The sequence below is a fragment of the Saccostrea cucullata genome, unplaced genomic scaffold, assembly GCF_032062105.1.
Source record: "Saccostrea cucullata isolate Sc308-1 unplaced genomic scaffold, CSIRO_AGI_Scuc_v1 ctg1379, whole genome shotgun sequence".
Classification (NCBI taxonomy): domain Eukaryota; kingdom Metazoa; phylum Mollusca; class Bivalvia; order Ostreida; family Ostreidae; genus Saccostrea; species Saccostrea cuccullata.
Genome location: NW_026927240.1, coordinates 283,886 through 302,665, shown reverse-complemented (window position 1 = coordinate 302,665; position 18,780 = coordinate 283,886). Strand labels below are relative to the sequence as shown.

At 32.5% G+C, this 18,780-nt stretch overlaps 3 protein-coding genes across 3 annotated transcripts; 2 read left to right on the top strand and 1 right to left on the bottom strand.

Annotated features, from left to right (window-relative positions):
- The first annotated feature begins 3,996 nt into the window (after nt 1–3,996).
- Nucleotides 3,997–7,196, top strand: LOC134273816 (uncharacterized). Its single transcript, XM_062756024.1, has 4 exons — nt 3,997–4,030; nt 5,857–6,051; nt 6,304–6,424; nt 7,088–7,196. The coding sequence occupies exons 2-4, from the start codon at nt 5,970–5,972 to the stop codon at nt 7,194–7,196; spliced, it is 312 nt and encodes a 103-aa protein (XP_062612008.1). The 5' UTR covers nt 3,997–4,030; nt 5,857–5,969.
- Nucleotides 7,197–7,570: 374 nt separating this feature from the next.
- On the top strand, nt 7,571–11,219 carry LOC134273809 (spermine synthase-like). Its single transcript, XM_062756017.1, has 7 exons — nt 7,571–7,639; nt 8,352–8,527; nt 8,852–9,006; nt 10,056–10,145; nt 10,379–10,487; nt 10,738–10,826; nt 11,052–11,219. The coding sequence occupies exons 1-7, from the start codon at nt 7,593–7,595 to the stop codon at nt 11,214–11,216; spliced, it is 831 nt and encodes a 276-aa protein (XP_062612001.1). The 5' UTR covers nt 7,571–7,592; the 3' UTR covers nt 11,217–11,219.
- A 5,232-nt stretch (nt 11,220–16,451) lies between these two features.
- Nucleotides 16,452–17,493, bottom strand: LOC134273815 (uncharacterized). The gene is made up of 2 exons (XM_062756023.1): nt 17,083–17,493; nt 16,452–16,882 (listed from the first exon to the last, which is right to left on the bottom strand). Exons 1-2 carry the CDS (start codon nt 17,420–17,422, stop codon nt 16,452–16,454), a joined length of 771 nt encoding a protein of 256 aa, XP_062612007.1. The 5' UTR covers nt 17,423–17,493.
- Nucleotides 17,494–18,780: the final 1,287 nt, after the last annotated feature.

Below are 18,780 nucleotides of genomic sequence, written 5' to 3'. Positions count from 1 at the left end.
AAACCCAAAGCGTATCCACCTTACAGTGTATTCCTAAAGGTTTGATAACATAATTTATCTTGCATGTAGGGAGCAGAAATATGCCACCATATAAAACAGTGACCGAGACTAATTTTCTACGTGGAAAGGTTCACTTCTAAAGGATCGGTGACCATTTTCACAAAAAAGTCTTAGAAGTAAGATGAAAAATCGTAAAATCTTTTGAAGTACATGTATTCATTTTTTCTATTATTTTTTTTTCGAACTTATTTTAACTAAGTACACGTAACTTAAAGTTATAGAAATCAATATAAGATTGGGACAATTTTCATCTTAGTCGTCAGATTTTTTTTAGAGAAGGGCCACAGACTTATAAGTTCGGAGTTTGATGTTTGTGGGTTTTTTTTTCCGTTTACTAACTAAAATTAAAGCTTGTCGATTTCCGTTCAATATTTTCAACATGACAAAGAAACTTCGCGGGCTTATAATTATAACTCCAGTTCAATACATTTTTCACGAGTTTTATGCATATTTATGTCTGTATTAGAGAGAATACGTAAAAGATATAAATGATTAAAAATTATAGATAGAAACTACGGTTCTTGTTCAAAGTTATTTGTGTTATTGCTGAAATACCGGTATTTATTAACGGTAAGGGAATTGGAAGCTGTCTGAAATCGATCTTATAGAAGGCATATCAGAACATTTAAACAAGAGGGGCAGGATTAAATCAGCTGCTGCAGTATCTTTTAGCTAGTGTTTATATATTAGCAGGTTTTTTTTATTCTGACCGGTGCCCGTGGCTTGAAAGGAAGTTTCAGGTAAGTAATACACATATTCAGTTTTCATGGTTTTCCATACATGTATGTATCACATGTTCGATGGCTGCTTGGAAATAATTGGGGCATTACGTGTATTACTTTCCTTTCTAATGTACTTTTTTTGTGATACATGTACATTTGATAGAAATATTTATTTATTAAATACTAACAATATTAAGAAATATTTTAGAAATACTATCATGATATAATATAAATGAGTCGATGTCCCGGTTGACAGAAAATACACACATAAAATTTACATAATAAAATCATTATCAACTAAACCTAAACTAAAGAAAATATTTACTAGTTGAAAACACTATAAGAAGAAAACTAGTAAATTTACTGTCCATACAATTACTACCATTTAAGTAGTTTTACTAGGTATTGGATAGATTTACTAGATAACATAAGTAAATCTAGAATATATAAGTAACTTTCACTATAGGTATCCAGGCATCGATCTAAGATACGACACTGTACAAGGTCTATAAATGTTGTATATCGTACACTATGAAGTACAATGTACACCTCCGCACATTTTTAAGAGGGCAGGGTGGTTGTTCCCATGTTCAGACTATTTTGACCTCCTTTAGAAGAAGAGCTCCATATAGATATATAAAGATGTTCAAATTTTAAAACTAAAATGTATGCAATTTTTCTTTGCTAAATGATAGTTGACAGTTTAAGATACCATATCTAAAAATTTCAGTTATATTTAATGGTTAATTTTTCGACACCCCTCCCCCCCCCCCCACCCCAAGCCTCCTTAAGCTCACGTGGTTTTTCGCACAAACTTAGATCACATTCTTCTCGCAATAAAATTAACATTATCGAATTCAGTACGACAACACAACCCTAAGTTGTATTACATATATCATACCATTGGTAAATTAAATGTACTTTAAAATTATTATCTCATGTTTTCAAAGTTTTCAAAGTGAATTTTTTTAAGGAGACTTTATCAATATATGGCACGGCGTAACAAAAATATTTTCCTACCGTATTTATTTACAAATTGAATTAAAGTTAACTGAGGTTTCTCTGACACTATTAAGTTGGAAGTTTTAAATTCAAAACTACTTAAAGGTGAGCATTTTTCTAAGTACTCTGCTCAGGTACCATATGCGTCTTTGTTTTGTCGAAATATAGCGTTAAAACGGGACATCGCAACAAAAAGAAACCATACCAAAAGCTAGGATAATGCAATCTTGTTTACTTTTTAAATAATAATAAGCTATAGTATGAAAGGGACATTTTTAAAATTTACGTTCTGAAACTTTAAAAATGTGCAGTGGGATGGATCTCTCATGATGCTAAATTTTAGAAAGTAACTCTGAAAAAATACCCGCTTTTAAACTCGGAAGCCAGTCGAACTGATGTGAAAGACTGTAATCATCTTGCGCTATAGAGTCAGAGTGTTTACGGTAGCTGTACTATCCCCGTGTCTATGTTTCAGCAAAAAAGCCACTGCTTTCAAAAGAATGGATAAAAAATACAACTGCAATTGGCAAGAAACCATTAAAAACCGTTTTTGAATTGTTATAATTTTTCAGCATAGAGTATTTCCAAATCCAACGATTCAATATGTGTAAATTATGTTTTTATTTAATAAAATAATATTTAATAATGTAAACAAACACTTTTAATATATATTTTGCTGCCTATCGGATTGTAATAATGTGACGTTTATTTATGCGAGAAACAATGTGAGCTAAAAAAAAGTGCGTGGAGCTGTATATACGTTTATTCAAGTAGAGAGAAAGCGAGACTAAATGACGTAAGAGAGAGTTATATATATTTCATTCATTTGTAGTTCCAATGAAGCAAAAGCATTTAAATGCAGATAGCTAAGTTGTTTCTTTTTTCACTTTTCCCCAAAAGCTCATTACAAGCAAGCCCTTTTATTGATAAACAAGTGCAAATTTCATAATGCAATCACCAAGAATAATTTCCCTGGAGAGAGAATGGTATGGAATCTCTGTATTCAATGGTCAATATGCATCTTTTTCACTTTTTGTAAAGTCCGCAGTTCTACCGCTCGCAAAACATTAATTGAAATAAAGCACAAAACTTATTGTACGAGTGAATCAAATTAAAACTGGGATGAGGCATGTTATTTGATTATTTGCCAAAAAAGGAATCTAGTTCACTAAATTATCTATTATTAATTAATCTCAAAATAATAGATGGAGCACTTGGCTTTTATGCCCCCTTCTGCTTCGATTCCAACGTGCATGTTTAATAATTATGATTACATGTATTTTAAATCGAGGAAAGCTTCTGACAAATTACGTGATGTTACAAATTTTTTAAATCCTGCTTAAAGTCAACTTCTAACGTTCGTTCTGGTTGCGTCGTATTTTTTCTGGCATGTTCATACAATTAGTATTGTCCTTATCTATATACCAAAAAATACAGGTCTCGGAACCTAGTATTACCACACTAAATCATATGTAAAGCTTAATATATAAACCCGGAGTGCCCGGTAAACAAGGGGACGCTGCCTACTCCTAGGCACCGGATCCAACCTCAAGTGTGGCGTTCTTCCCTAACATTATGACCATGCACATCAACCTACTTTTATTAAATTTTGATGAAATAGAAAAAAAAAACTTATTGTGTTAAATATTTAATATCGATCTAAATGTTTTTAGGTTCTGATTCTAATTTGTATTGTTTGGATGAACCTGTGAGCTTGGATTTGAGCTTGAATACTGCTTGTTATCTCCATCATTTCTAAACCGTTGGAGCCAAAGCTTTCATTTTTCACATGTCTATATACCTTTTGATCGGATCTTTATAAGTATTGTTGACTTGAGCATGGAGTATAGCTTGCAACTGAGAAATTTTAACTTTCTCTTTGAGCTGCTATAAGGTGAAGGAGGAATCAGTGAATCAAAATTAACCCATATTATTCATTCTGTTATTTCTCCTACATGTTTAGTTATTATCCTATCTTATGCTCTATTTGTTTAGTTTTATAGTAACATTATACTATGGTCAATTTTATGAGAGCATCTAAATTATCAGTTACTGTTTTATATGTCTTTAAACTTTTGGTACATTCGTCCTAATTTATCTTTTAAAAAATCAAATCAGGACACGACTTTAATTTACAATGATCTTTTGTTGATGTTTTTAATCAATTTAAATTGATTTACGTGTATCTAATTAGGTGCTCTTAAACAAAGCGCGCCATACTGACCCTGGTGTTTTAAAACAACACGGTAAGCGTTTTTTATATTTTGTTAGTTTTCGGTATTTCCTTCCTTAATTTTCTGTTATAAAGCTGAAAAATCACAATTTTTGCAGTACTCGAATTGTTCTTCTTTACAAATTGCAAGATGGGACAATGATAATGCAAAATAACTTATTAATGGCTATAAGAGCCGTGAAGGGATCCTTTCACAATTTGCCGATGCATTAAAAATATGGATATAACGAAAATTATTCAAGCTCAAAAGTCTATTTACGGACCTCAAAAGCATAAAACGGGTATCAGGTGCCATGGAGAAGCGATGTTTTTGATATACCAAACTATAGGCCTATACAATTTTTGCGAAAAACGCATAACCCAATGAACGATTTATGCACGATATAAGACTGGATAGCGAAGACACAAAACCCGATATAAAATGTTAATTTCTTCTTTGTTTTATATTCACTTACATCTTTGGAAAATAAATTATTTTCAGATCATTTGCAAATCATTAATTACATAAATAATTGAATGTATACTCAGTGGTAATATTTTTCTGTGAATAATTATTATTATTATTATATTATTATTATAACAGCACATTCTTTAAAAGATAAATGAAGAATAATTACTCATTTTTTTTCATTTTTTTTTCTGTATGTGGGGGGGGGGGGGGGGGTTATGTATTTTAAGAAACAAAGATTTGAATTACTTGAACAACGCATCACTTCCTTTCCAAAATTTAAAAAAAAATATTTGGGGCATGAAGTTTCGCTTTTATTAAATGACTTTGTTTAATCCTTTTATATAATAATACATGCACATGAACATCCTTGAAAGCAATGAACAGGCATTGCTGAAATCAAATTCCCAACACAGACTATTGGAGTGGATTTGATCATTTCTGACCTGTCTTGCAACGTAAATCATAAGCTAGACTGACTGCCTTTTTTTTTTAGAAATAGCAAAATTTCCAAAGGAAAATATTGGAAGACAAACTTAGAATTGGTAGACCAAAACATAAAACGGGTATATATATTTTTTAAAGTAATAATTTATTTTGATGTGATGTAGGATGAATATATAAATTTGTTGTATCATTAGCACAAATCCAATCTTTATACTAGGGAATAAGAAAAAGACCTTAATAAAAGCCATGAAAAAAACGAACCGGTTCTTTAAAACATTCTTTAAGGCTCAGAACATTTTTTTTAACTGATAAATCAAGTAGATCATTTAAAATCCAAATTTATCGAATCAGGATAATCGTTTCTTGCATTGTCCTCCATCGAAGCAAATCAACATTACATCTGCACTTTAAAATGACACAGAAATCTTTTTTTTTTTATGCTTCATGATCAAATGATATTCATGCAGCCCGCGTATTACTTGTTTGGTGGGTTTTTAACACCAGCATACCGCAAAAAAAGTCATTATTTTTAAGACATGTCAGTTTATTTATATAAAAATGTATTTCTTATCAGTTTTGGAATAAGGAAAGAAGTGTATTCAGATTGTTTTAATTAAATCAATTTGTATACTGTTTCCTAAAGTATTATAAGTACATGTGCGTGTAATCAGTGATATTCAGATCATTGGATCATCTTAAATCTGTGAAATCTGTTGTCTCAGAAAAACAGATGAACCATAGATGTCAAAATCTTGTCTTGAACAATAAAGATGTCTGTCCTTGGTCAACATGACATCATTAATTCAAAACCATCTTTTCCTTGATTGTCATGAGCGAATCCTTTGCTGAGATCTTCTGATAGAACTTCTGAAGTCTGGGCCCGTCAGAACAATATTTGATCATGCTTGCTATTGGCATTATCATTGCTTTGTTAAATTTCACAGGTTTTTATAAAATCCTTTAAAAGACAAAAATTAAGTCCAAGAGGAAAAAAAAAGGATAACATTTTAAAATACGTTCATGGTTTGGATAAAAGACGAGAAACGAAAAGTGTTGAATGTCAAGACAGGAAAAGAACATGGCGGCAAAGAACATCATGATGAGCTTCCAGTTGTACGAGGGGAACCGAACGGATGATAGTAAGCTCATGCATGCAAGTACTGATATATTATCTGGTGAAAGAAATTGCATAATACTAGTATAAAGCCTTATTAATATGGAGATGTGGTTTAATTCTACCATTTTGAACTATTTTAAAAGGAACTATTTTATAACTTTAACAATAACTCTCTCTCTCTATCTATCTCTCTCTCTCTCCTTCTAAATTTGAATGTTCATTCATAACTCCCACTTTTTAAAATAAGCTCATATTTTTCTTGTCTTCCTTCAAGGTGTATTGGAGGCCGTGAGGGCCATACCAAGCCTGTGTATGGATGGAGAGTTAAACTGCATGGAGAATAGTTCCTCCTCATTGGGTGGTTATGTTTTGCTGTCGACCAATCAGGAGGGAAGGTACGGGCATTTTTATCATAATAAACAGGAAGTCGGTGGAGATCCACCTGGGAATGAAAAAGAAAACCCGAAAATATAGTTAGGAGATTGTATTTTTAGATAAATGTAATAACATGTCACATGTCACATACATTTAGATGTATGAAATGCGCACGTTAAAGATAGTAGACTTTTCGAAAGCCAAACCAAATTTTTGAGTATTTTAATGAAACATCAAGAAAAAGGAAAAGTAATCAGCCTAAAAAATTAATTGGAACTGTTACATCATAAAACGGGGAAAGAAGTAGCAGGATCGTTTAAAACATCGGACTTCAGATCAGGTGCCATGAAAAAGTAAGCGTTCCCTGTCGACATATCACAAACGCCATGTGCTACGTGTTTTGATCGGGAAAAATGGAAAAAAAATCTTAGTCAATTCAACGTTTTAATAATTATGTTTTAATTGATCTAAAAACGTCAGTCAATATTTAATTTAGCGATAGGTTTATAAGCTTTAAAATCCATTAATGTCAGTCACACAAATGCAGAGACAAAACTTGGGTGTTGATATTGTTGAGAGAGAATTTTCACGCCAGTAGTATTTCTATTGTTTTTCATAGATTTGAAGTAAAACATACATAGAAATCTTTGATAGAAATAAAGATTGATTAATTTCCGATTTAGCCACGTGGTGGTTCATTGCTATGCCAATGGTTTAATAACAGTAGATGTTCAACATTTGATGTCAGAGAAAAGTTCAGACACCCTCCAAGATGAAATAAAGGTAAGATAAAAAGCTGTGTTTGGTATAACAGAGATAAATAGAATAACTGCCCATCTGCTATAAAAAATGCCAGGGCTATATAGCTATGAAATATACAGTGTTTTGATGCTGTTATGAAGATTAATGTACAATTTCATATTTGAATTACTTACCAAGTTACTTTGCTTTTGCTTTTGCTTTGCTTACATGACATTAGCAAAGAGTAATTTTGATTGTATATTTCATGTAATAAAAGTAAATTAGGTGGTACAGTTTATATATAGACGAGATCTGGTCGATTGGTTGCTTTCTCAAATTATGGCTGTTTAGTGCTAAATTAAATTGATAATGTAAATCAAATTGAATAATAAATTAAAATAAAATTAAATTGATAATGTTGATTTTCAGGCCGCAAAGAACTTGGAGATGAAGATCCGTGAGTCTCTTGGAGATCTCTGCTTGTACAGCAGATGGTAAATAATCAGTCTGTATAATAGTTTAATTGACAATTTGATATTCACTAACATGTATTAAGAGATTCGTACAGTAACTGCACAAGACAAGCAATAAATGATATATGTCGTTTATTTCTAACTAGAGCAAGCCTTAGTCAATGTATGAAAAACATGTGAAATTTCCACTAAATTTAATCGACAAATAGTATGCTACATGTATTTTTTTTTTTTTGTCAAACCTGTCCCGAAATATTTCCTTATATTACAAAGAGGGAGGGGGCACAATTCTAATATGTTATCAATAATCTCATTAATTTGTCAAAAATATGTCATCTGTCACCACCTTTACACATTTTAAAATAAACGTGACATTTATGAAACCAGTAAGTTTTTTTTAACTTTTAACAAGTATGAATTTAGTTAACTCATTTACTCATTGTAAAGTAATTAAAAAAATTTTTAAAAGCATGTTAATAGTAAGCTTATTGATTAATTGATCAGAAGTCATTACATGTACATATAAAGTAGTAAGAAAGCTAACTGATTTGTGTGTAAGTATGAATTCAGTAATCTAACAGTCGGCTCATTCATTGATTCAATGTCATGTAGAAAAAAACAAGTATGTATTACGTAAAATCATTGTACAGTAATCATTACAAGTATTACTTAGTACGTTCATTGAGTCATTCATTCTGTAAACGTCAAAGTAAATATCCTTAATCTATTTCAGTTTGCCTGGAGAAATAAAACGAGGAGAGCTAACACCATACTTTTCATCAGGAAGCGACACACTTTTTGAATACGAAAAGTTGAAGCTCGTGTTCGAGAAAGATTCCAAATGGCAGAACATCAAAATCTATCACAATCCCGGCGTTGGACATTTCCTTTGTTTGGATGATGATATAAGTGCGTAAAATAGGTGACAATCTTCATCAGTGTTCATGCCGCAAACGAATCATTATTTTTCCTTAAGTACATTAACTATTTCGTAATTTCAATAAAGACGCGCTCTTAAAAATAAAGGATATAAAAATTCTCTATTAAAAGGGAAAAGTATCAAGTCGCTATATTCTTTACATTACAAAGCTTTCTTACATCGACACACATACACAAAAAAACAAATTTATCGGGGTTCCAGCCAGTTCAAAAAGCTGTTCAAAAGCATTCAATTTGAAACTAAAGTGAAATTTTGCTTTATCAGATTATAATCAAAGCACTTTTGCTTTTCAGTGATCGGCGAAAGTGACCTTATTTACACGCAGACGTTACTAGGCATCGATCGCAATGATTTCCGCGATAAAACCGTTCTAATTCTAGGGGGTGGAGATGGGGGACTGTTGTATGAACTGCTGAAAGAGAACCCCAGACATGTGCTAATGGTGGAGGTATGTATCTTTATATATTTGTTAATTCTCATTTCCTTTTCCTAGCAAACATATAGAATAAGATTACAACGGATGAGTACTTACCAGTGCAATATAACATTGCAAAATAATGAGATAAAGAACAATTATCAAAGTCAAAAGTCCATTGAAACAATACAAATCGGGATAGGTAGGGAAAACACGGATCTTCCAACAACATCAGAAGTTGGATAACTGAGGTGGAGAAATAGGCATCCCCGTCGAACCGTAACACCCTCCGTGTGCTCCATCAAATAAAAATTTTGATAAAAATTATTTTTAAAAACAAAGAAAGAAAATGCAAAATAAATAATGAGTTAAGGCAATTCCACCATCCTATGATGTCATAGGTTTTTGAAAAATTGTAATTAGTCTTAATTCATACCTAATAGAACACTATCTTTAGGAAGAATACTTTACAAAATGTGTAATGATACATATTGTTAAATAAAAGAATTTATAAAATGCATATTTTCTTTATTTAATCAATTATTCAATCTTTAAAAAATGTTGACAAGGGCAATTACTCCTTTTAAGGTTTCTTCATCTAAGCATTTGCTTTATTGTACTTCTAATGTAAAATAGTTTCCCTAAAATTCACAATTCAAAGGTATCTTATAAGTAGGAAGTTTTTACGAACATTCAGCATCAGAATCATGCATTTAAACCAGTTTTTACATATTTTTCATAACACTGTTTACAAAAAATGTGCGTTTTTTTAATGTTGACATACACTTCTATTTATTTATGTTTTGCATCTTAAATAATATGGTGACTAATTTTTGCAATAATTGAAAAATTTATAGTATATTAAATGAAAATAAATGCAGTTTTTGTACTTTGAACCATTATAATTGTGAGGGTGGAAACATATACAATATAGAATATCTTACATCCTGTAAATGTGTTATGGTTCATTTTAAGCACACAGGAAAGAGTTATTGTAAGATGAGTAAAAGCTTCCAAAGATTAAAATTTCTTAAAGTCATAAGGTTTGGATATATTAATATTATATTTACTTATACCTATAGATTGATCAAGATGTTGTGCTGGCTTGTAGAAATCATATGCGCAAGATTTGTGAATCAGCAATCGATTCATTTGAAGGACCCAACTATAAGGTGATGCTTTAATTTTTCATATATAAACATATTTTGTTATCCCTTAAAATAGGATAGACTTAAAAACTTTTACATTTTCAATATGATTTAGCATATTGGTTGAAATCAAGCGTCATCGTCAGTAACAAAAATATTATTCAATATAATCTTTCTTATATAAAGCACATAAAAACTAGATATTTTTGAAAATAAAATGAACAAGTCCGTCCTGTAATAAAACTTACCTATTTTAGATTCAGTTTGAAGACTGTTTGAAAGTTCTTCAGGAATGTCAACAAGAGGGCCGGACGTTTGATTACGTCATCAACGACCTCAGCGAATATTTAATCAACGCAGACAATAGTAATATTGCAAAAACTTTCTATAAATAATACTTACTTCATTTGCTTTAGCCTTTTATTGTAAACATAATAAGAAGATTTTGTATAATTCGACAAGGTGGATTTTAACATTCACAATTTCTTGCCACATTTACTCTCGTATAAAATTAGTATGATTAAGTCGATATTTATTGTAGTTAACTCTTTAATTTCACTTGTGGAAAATGCCAGCTAGGCGCGATATTTAACAATCTTTTAATTTATTTTTTCAGCAAAGTTTGCCTATGATTTTGAAACAACGTGCATCATTCTAGAGCTATCCTTGAAGATCCTCAGTCGGCACGGAAAATACCTGTCTCGGGTACACTTTTTGATATTTTTTGTTAATTATGACAAATTTTTATAAACAAAATCATGTATAAAGTTTAAATTGTCAGCGCGTTGATGGGCATATTCGTTATTTATCTAATATACGTCTTTCGAAAGGATTTATCTCCAAAATAAAGAAATGCATATTTTTGTTAGAAAACTAGTTTTTTTTCAAATATTGCAAATTTTTAGTAAATTTCTTTTTATTTCTTTTAAGGGCAACACTGTAAGTGCCACTGAATTCCTTAGTAAGTATGAAGACGACATTAGACATCTAGGCATGCAGTTCCAAAAGTTTGAGGTGTATGTACCGTCATTCAAAGAGAAGTATCCTTTTTGTCTCAACATGTTTTGTGCAATGCATTTCAAAGACAAGGTTTGAGAGATTCTAGATTCTACAGAGCTTTCTTATAAAACATGACAAATGGTTTAAAAAGACACCTTTTTTGTAAATTCAATCAAATTTTCTTAAATAACACAAAATGAGTAAGAGTACTCCAAAACAAAATCTTAACATGATAATCTCAATAGCTGATGATACGTTCCTAAAATACTTGTTTTGTTCTTCTTCATTATATATCAAAACATGTTTATAATTTTCATGTCCTTTAGATTTTAAACTGCTTAAAACATGTATCCGAAATTGGCATTTCAAACAGAATGAAACAGGTTACACAACCTTCTGGTATCGTGCAAAAACGGTACTGTCTAGGAACCAAAAGTGTTCCTACTGTACCAATGAATTGCTTGGAAAAAATATTTTTGAAGAGCGTGTCGTCTGACCCTATGGTAACTCGCATATATAATGTTGACACTGCATCTTCTTGAAATATATTCTGATTTTCATTCAATGTTAATGAGAGCAACTTAACATGTGTACAACTGCAGAATACAATTGACGTTTGGTGGTCCTTAACTTTCACAAAGCTATTGTTTATACGAGGTTTGGAGAGTACAAGAATCGTGAAAGTTTTTGTAATAAAAAGGGAATTCATGACCATTAAAAAGTAGAAAGATGCTGCTTTTATCTTAATTTCATTGGCAGTTTATACTCAGTTATTTTGGCATTTTGAAGATACAAGATTAAGTATGGCCCTACAAAGGCTATATCAATAACAAATTCATCTTATTAACAGCAAAGCCATTATGTATCATATTACATGTAATTAAAAAGCATCAGTAGGAAGTAAAGATTTAAGTTAGTTCAAATACACCCCCGCCTCATCGGAATGAACCAACTTTTTCTCATTAAACTTCAATACTGAACTGATTTTTGTTTTTACCTAGTCAGTTGCTCAGGTGAGCTATGTGGCCCCTGGGCCTCTTGTTATGATAAGGCGCCAGCTGCCACTTTCATTAAGAAGGTCTCTTAGAGGCCTGCATTTCGTTTTGGGTTTGCCAGCATATTAAATCAGACTAGAAATTACTACTATTTTGACGAATACTCTTGCTCAGTAAAATGGACTTTTCATTGATTAGAATATTCTTAACTTATCTTGTTGAAGATCAGTATTTCATAGCAAAGGCTATACATAAATCACAAAGTAGTGTGTTAGATAAATATTTACATTGTTCTTTAAGTAATTTGAGCACAGGATGTTGAAAATCTTCTTTATGAAAATAACACACTTATATAGCAAAAACGAAGTTTTATTCCTTGATAAAGCCAGGAATTTATGAATACATTAGCCATCCAGCAAATGATGACCGCGAACGAGCGTCGCTGATAATTGATCCTATCATAAACTCATGCGTGCGTACGAATACATGGTCCCCAGCGTTTGCATGAGTGACGACCAACTCGCTCCCCGTTCCCCAATCACCAGTGTGTTGTGTGTGAGAAGATACGCATCCAATAGCTTTCCCATTTACAATTATTTCGACACTTGACCATGAATGTTCCCTTACTTTCAATGACCAATGAAATGCATAGATCCCCGTTACGGGCACAATGAAAACTCCATCGTGTTTACTGTATCCATTTCCTTCGTTTATTATCACTGTGTCGAAAATTAGGGTCGTGTGGACGGGTATATTAGGCTGGGAAAAGTAATTCATGTAGGCATAGAATGCAACATGCTGTGTAGCTGAAACTGATGTTGGATGAACTGAAATATATCAAAAAATTACAAACAATGTACCAGTAGTGTAATTTCAGAAAATGTTATTGTTAGTGCAGAATTTAATACTGTAGCTGTTGCAGAGAAAAAAAAACAAAACTCGCGTGAGGGGTCAGTAATTTCTTCTTATAATATCTTAAATATTTCTTGTACAAAGAAAATTACATATTATTGTTTATATTTATGTATGTACAAGTAATCATAAAATATAGGATTAAGTAGATAAATACATGTGTTATATCTCTGAAATTAATTATGTGTATTATTCGTTGATAGAGCAGGCGCTGGTCAAGTATAAATGCTAGAAATCTATACAGGTTGTTTGTTTAGCAACGTTTTCTGATTGATTAACAGAGTGGTTTTCACAAGGAATAAATTGCATTATATTAAGTAGATGTAAACATAATTAATTATTAATTTTGCACTATAATGATATATTTATAAAATTAAAATAACTGGTATACATACTGATTCTTGGCGAAACATTTTTGCTTCTCTTCATCAAGACTGTATCACTTATGTCACTTTCATTTTTCATTGTTTCATTCCGATTGGTCTCATTTATTTTACCGTTTGTCGTGCTTTTAACTTCATCAGAAAAACTTGGCTGATTTTCATAATTCAACACATTTGTATTAATTTTTCTTTCTAGGGCATCTAAGATCAATTTTAAAGCAACATTTTCCCGCTGAATATTTTTCAACAGTCCTTTAATTTCTTTAATTTCTCCTTTGAGGTTAGAGTTTTCATTCTTAAGTTCCTTGTTGGATTCTTCTAAATCCTGCAAGCGGTTTTCAATTCCTTCCATCCAGTTTTGATCAACGTTACCTTGGACATGGTGAACAGGTAAAAGAACGCACAAAATTAAGATGAGTCCCTTTGCTGTCATTTCCAAAAGGTTTCAATGTTCATGTCACGTTAGGAACAGGCAGTCCCTAACCGTTACATATAATGTGTGTTTAAGTACAGAGAAATGTAGATTTCAAAGATAAGAACAAATTGTGCTGTGTTTGTACAATATTTATGCGCACCTCAAGACCTTATCTTTTTGATATCTTTTAAGCGAGTGCACTTTCATGGCCGTAAGAAGCCCCCCCCCTTCCCAATTTCTGCCGATATATAATATACTATAGAACATGTATTTTTGGTAATTGTTAGTGCACTAAACTCAAAATATAAAATTATGTGTGTGCCCCCAAACGGAAATTGCTTCCTACGGGCCTGCTTTGTCAAACCCAGAATAATTTTGGCATTGTTTTTCCAATAATAACACTAAATAATAATTATTATGCTGGCTTTGTAACAATAAATTATTAATCCAATACCCGTTTGCAGACATATGATCTAATTGAAAATTTTCTTGAACATGAAGAAGTCTTTAACATGAGATATAATATTCTACTTCTGACATCGTTCTTAATTGATTTGTGCCTTTGTGAGAAACCTGAGTGGTTTTCAACGTTCAATACGTATACATATATTACAGCTGCAGTCTTAAATTTTATATCATTCAAATTTTGTGTCAATAAAATATTTTCTCGGTGATTTTTTGGAATAACTCTGCACTGTCCTTATTCTCCTCTCCAAAATTCGTGTTTTCATTCATAAAAACAATCTTACTCTGGAGTTTTTTTTTTAACATTGACGTTATTTTGAGCCATTTAATCATGCTTTAATTTATGATACCTTGTATTCTGTAGATTCCTTATTATTTAGAGTACTTTTTATTGCGAATGGGCAAATCGTGATAATACGAATTCGCGAATGGACGGTTGATCAAGAGTTTTAATACATATTTCTGCACCATAAAAATAAAGGCGAGTAAAATAATTTCTCGTTTGGTGATTTTCGCGAAATTACGCGATAAGTACATGTAATTCCACGCGTATATTTAGGAATCTACAGTATTGTGAACTAAAGAGAGGTACAGTACTCTAATAGAAAAAAAGAGATGTTTCTCCATTTTTACAACTCTTCTATCTGCATACCGAGGTAAAGACTGTATATAAATCTCAAAATGAAATACATGGAGATAACGAACAGCATTCAAACCCAAAGTCAAATAAAATACAAATCAAGAGCAGAGCAAACACGGACCTCTAAAACATCAGAGGTGGGATCTGGTGCCATGGAGAAGTGAGAATCCCCTGCATGCCCACCGGTCACAACTGCCAAGTGTTCATTGTCATGATCAGGAAATAACGGGGGAAAACTGGCTGACAATTTAGTGTGATAATAATGGCCATACGATTAGTATGGAAAACGCCAGTCAGCATTTGACTTTATATAATCGATTGAATTTGCTTACAAGGTCATTGTTTCGAGCATAGAAGTTACAAAATGATGACTTTAAACGAAACTGCTTATATTCTTGTTTCATCAACTTGTTTGTCAATAACTTACTTTGTTTTGGGAATTGTTAATACGTAGAGCATGCTCTTGCGTATTAAATCAACTGAGAGGTATAAGTGCTCCATAAGTACGGGAAGTTGACGATTGAAAAGTTAAAGTCATCACGTTTATCATAAAGCTTTGTTTTAAGATTACAATCAAAGTATTTTTCTTTAAAAAATTCCAAATACTAAACGTATTTGTTAAACTCTGTGGTATCTTTTATTTCACGCTCATTGAGGTCTATCGATATAAGGATGGGAATAACCATTGATAATGGACAAAATGTCGTGGATATATCTTCATGTAGAGTTGAACGCAACAGCAAGTGTTTCCTTCTTTTCAAGTTTAATAGGTTCGAATCCCACTGTGGGACGTCGAGACCGGTCCTTCGGACGAGACCGTATAAACCGAGGTCACGAAAAAGATCCCTCCCTGCTCAATGACCCTAAGTGCCGAGTATAGGACAAAATTTGCATCTCTCCGCTGGCAAGTGTTTGCGTCTCCATTTGTGTGAAAAGTTCTCGAGAGGGACGTTAAGCAATATACAATTAATCATTTCAAAAGCTACAACCTTTAGATTTGAGTTATTTCTTTTAATAGCAACTCTATAACAGTTTCTAGATTCTGCATAAGTTTGAAGAAGATATCAGAGACATCAAGTTTGAAGTATATCATTCAAGCCTGACTTAGGGCCATTGAGCAGGGAGGAATCTTTAATTTTCGTGCCAGCAACTTCTGCGACACGAAACCTCGGTTTATACGGCCTCATCCGAATTGCCGGTCTTGACGTCCCACATTGGGATTCGAACCCTCGATTTAAGGATCAACTGCTTACTTTGCGCCTCTTGAGCAGACGCTCTAGCCACTAATCACGCGGGCGACTTTTTAGTTAGACTATTTTCGTACAATTTTGTTTAAGATCATTTTTTAACCAAATAAAAAATAATAAGCTTTATCTGAAAATAGTCGTTCAAAAAATTAAGCTTTACATTGCTTCCTTATTTAATCGACCGCTTCGTCCCAAAGATCTTTTAAGAAATGAAATATTTATATAGCAATTATCAAAATCTTTTATTCCTTGATATATTCAGCAAATTATGAAATCAATGTAAAAGCCATCCAGAAAATGATGAGCGCGCACGATTGTTACTGAAAAAAGATCCACGTACAGCCTCCTGTGTGCGCAGGAATACATGATCGCCTGCATTAGCGTGAGTGACGACCAACTCACTTCCGGTGCCGTAGTCTTCAATCCGCAGTGTGTCAGAAGATGCACATCCAATGGAACGTCCATTTACAATTATTTCGACACTTGCCCATGAAAATGTTTTTACTTTCAATGACCAATGAAATGCATAGATCCCCGTTACGGGCACAATGAAAACTCCATCGTGTTTACTATATCCATTCCCTTCGTTTATGATCACCGTGTCGAACGTAAGGGTCACGTGGGCGGTGATATTAGACTGCAAAAAGTAATTCATGTAGGCATAGAATGCCACAGGTTGTGAAGCCGAAAACGATGTTGGAGGAACTGAAATATGTTTCAAAAATATCATACATGTACTATATTTTCTTAAAATGTTAAATGTGCTATTATAAATTTTAAAATAATGAATTTGTTGAACGCTAGTTTATTTATATATTTTTTTCTTTTTTCGATTTTAATGCTTATAATTTTTGCTAAAAATATCGTGTACGCATGAATAAAATTAAAATTACCAGAATACATACTGATTCTAGGCACAACATTTTTGATTGTTTCGACCAAGACTGTATCACTTCTGTCATTTTTAATTGTCATTGTCCCATTCCAATTGGTTTCATTTATTCTACCGTTTATCGTGCTTTGAGCTTTGCCCGGAGAACGTGCTTGACCTCCGACATTCAAAACATCCGTATCAATAGTTCTTTTTAGGTCAATCAAATTCAACTTTAAAGCAATATTTTCCCATTGAATTTTTGTCAGCAGTCCTTTAATGTCTTTTATTTCTCCTTTGAGATTGGAGTTTTCATTCTTTAGTTCCTTGTTGGATTTTTCTAAATCCTGCAAACGTTTTTCTATTCCTTCCATCCAGTTTTGGTCAACTCTACCTTAGACATGTAGAAATGGTAAAATAACACACAGAATGAAGATGAGTCCCTGTGCTGTCATTTTCACTAGCTTTAATCTTCGTGTCAAGTAAGGAACTGTATAAACAGTCAGTCCCTTACTGTTACATATAATGTATGTTTATGTACAGAGAAATGTAGATTTCAAAGATAAGGACGATTTGTGCCGCATTTGTGCAATATAATTGCATACCTCAAGACCTTTTCTTTTAGATATTTATTTGAGGCGAGTATTCGTTTATAAAAACGAAGTCTATTTCTTTTTATAACAATTAAGTTAATTTCAGCTTTTTAATCATGCTCTGATTTGTGATAACATATACATTTTGAACTTATAAAACAGGGAAAAAAGTCTTTTCATTTTGAGAGCTCTTTTGTCTACATTCAAAGGTAAGGACTGTATATATAAGTCTTACAAAGAAATTTATGGAGATGATTAATATACAGTATTCAAGCTAAAAATAAACCAATGAAACAATACAAACGAGGAGTAGAAAAAACACGAACCCCTGAAACACTAGAGCTAGGTGGGACCACGTGCCATGGAGGAGTGAGCATCCCCTGCCGAACGGTCACACCGTCTTGTGCCCCTTGTTATGATCGGGAAATAGCGGAAAAAATGGTCTAGAAATCAGTATGAAAATAGCAGTAAGCATTTGACTAAATGTTATATTGAATTAATTGACAAGGTCATACTGACATAGTGTCGGTCATAGAACTTACGAAATGGTAACTTTAAATGAGTCTGTTGATATTCGTGTTTCATAAACTTGTTTAAGGAATCACTGTCTAGTTTTGAGGGTATGCCAGGGCATCAACACTAGTGGGAAACGGGATAATTTGCATAACGGGCGAAGCCCGTTATGCTAAAATTATCCCATGTTTCCCACTAGTGTTGATGTCCCTGGCATACCCTCAAAACTAGACAGTGATTCCTTATATTTTCATTTTTTATTTGTTTTTGTAATCGTCCAGTGTTCGTAGATTTGAAATATACAAGGCATCCATCATGTTTTATATTGGCCGACCTGTGACGTCAAATTTTACTTTAAAAAAATAGTCCCATAAAACACGAAACAAATTAAATGTTTTTTTTTAATTACTGTATTCAAATATTGACATTTATGAAATAAGCAACAATAGAATTTAAATCGTGAACAAAGTAATCTTGTTAATTGTCATGATAAATATGTGACCTAGATAATATATAGATTTAGCGGAAGCATAAACACGTGTAAGCTACTTGTCCGCCGCCATGTTGAAAGTCAGAGTACAGTTGATAAAACGGGAGCTGGTCAGGAAACCGGTCTGCGTTGATGA

Excerpts from the sequence above, each read along its gene's own strand:
- LOC134273809 (XM_062756017.1), top strand. The coding sequence starts at position 7,593 with ATGAAGATCCGTGAGTCTCTTGGAGATCTCTGCTTGTACAGCAGATG. Across the intron at positions 8,528-8,851 it reads TTGTTTGGATGATGATATAA|TGATCGGCGAAAGTGACCTT; the intron begins GTGCGTAAAATA and ends TTTGCTTTTCAG. Across the intron at positions 9,007-10,055 it reads GACATGTGCTAATGGTGGAG|ATTGATCAAGATGTTGTGCT; the intron begins GTATGTATCTTT and ends TTATACCTATAG.
- LOC134273815 (XM_062756023.1), bottom strand. The coding sequence starts at position 17,422 with ATGGAAGGAATAGAAAAACGTTTGCAGGATTTAGAAAAATCCAACAAG. Across the intron at positions 16,883-17,082 it reads AAATGTTGTGCCTAGAATCA|TTCCTCCAACATCGTTTTCG; the intron begins GTATGTATTCTG and ends AACATATTTCAG.
- LOC134273816 (XM_062756024.1), top strand. The coding sequence starts at position 5,970 with ATGTCAAGACAGGAAAAGAACATGGCGGCAAAGAACATCATGATGAGC. Across the intron at positions 6,052-6,303 it reads GGGGAACCGAACGGATGATA|GTGTATTGGAGGCCGTGAGG; the intron begins GTAAGCTCATGC and ends TCTTCCTTCAAG. Across the intron at positions 6,425-7,087 it reads TCGACCAATCAGGAGGGAAG|CCACGTGGTGGTTCATTGCT; the intron begins GTACGGGCATTT and ends TTTCCGATTTAG.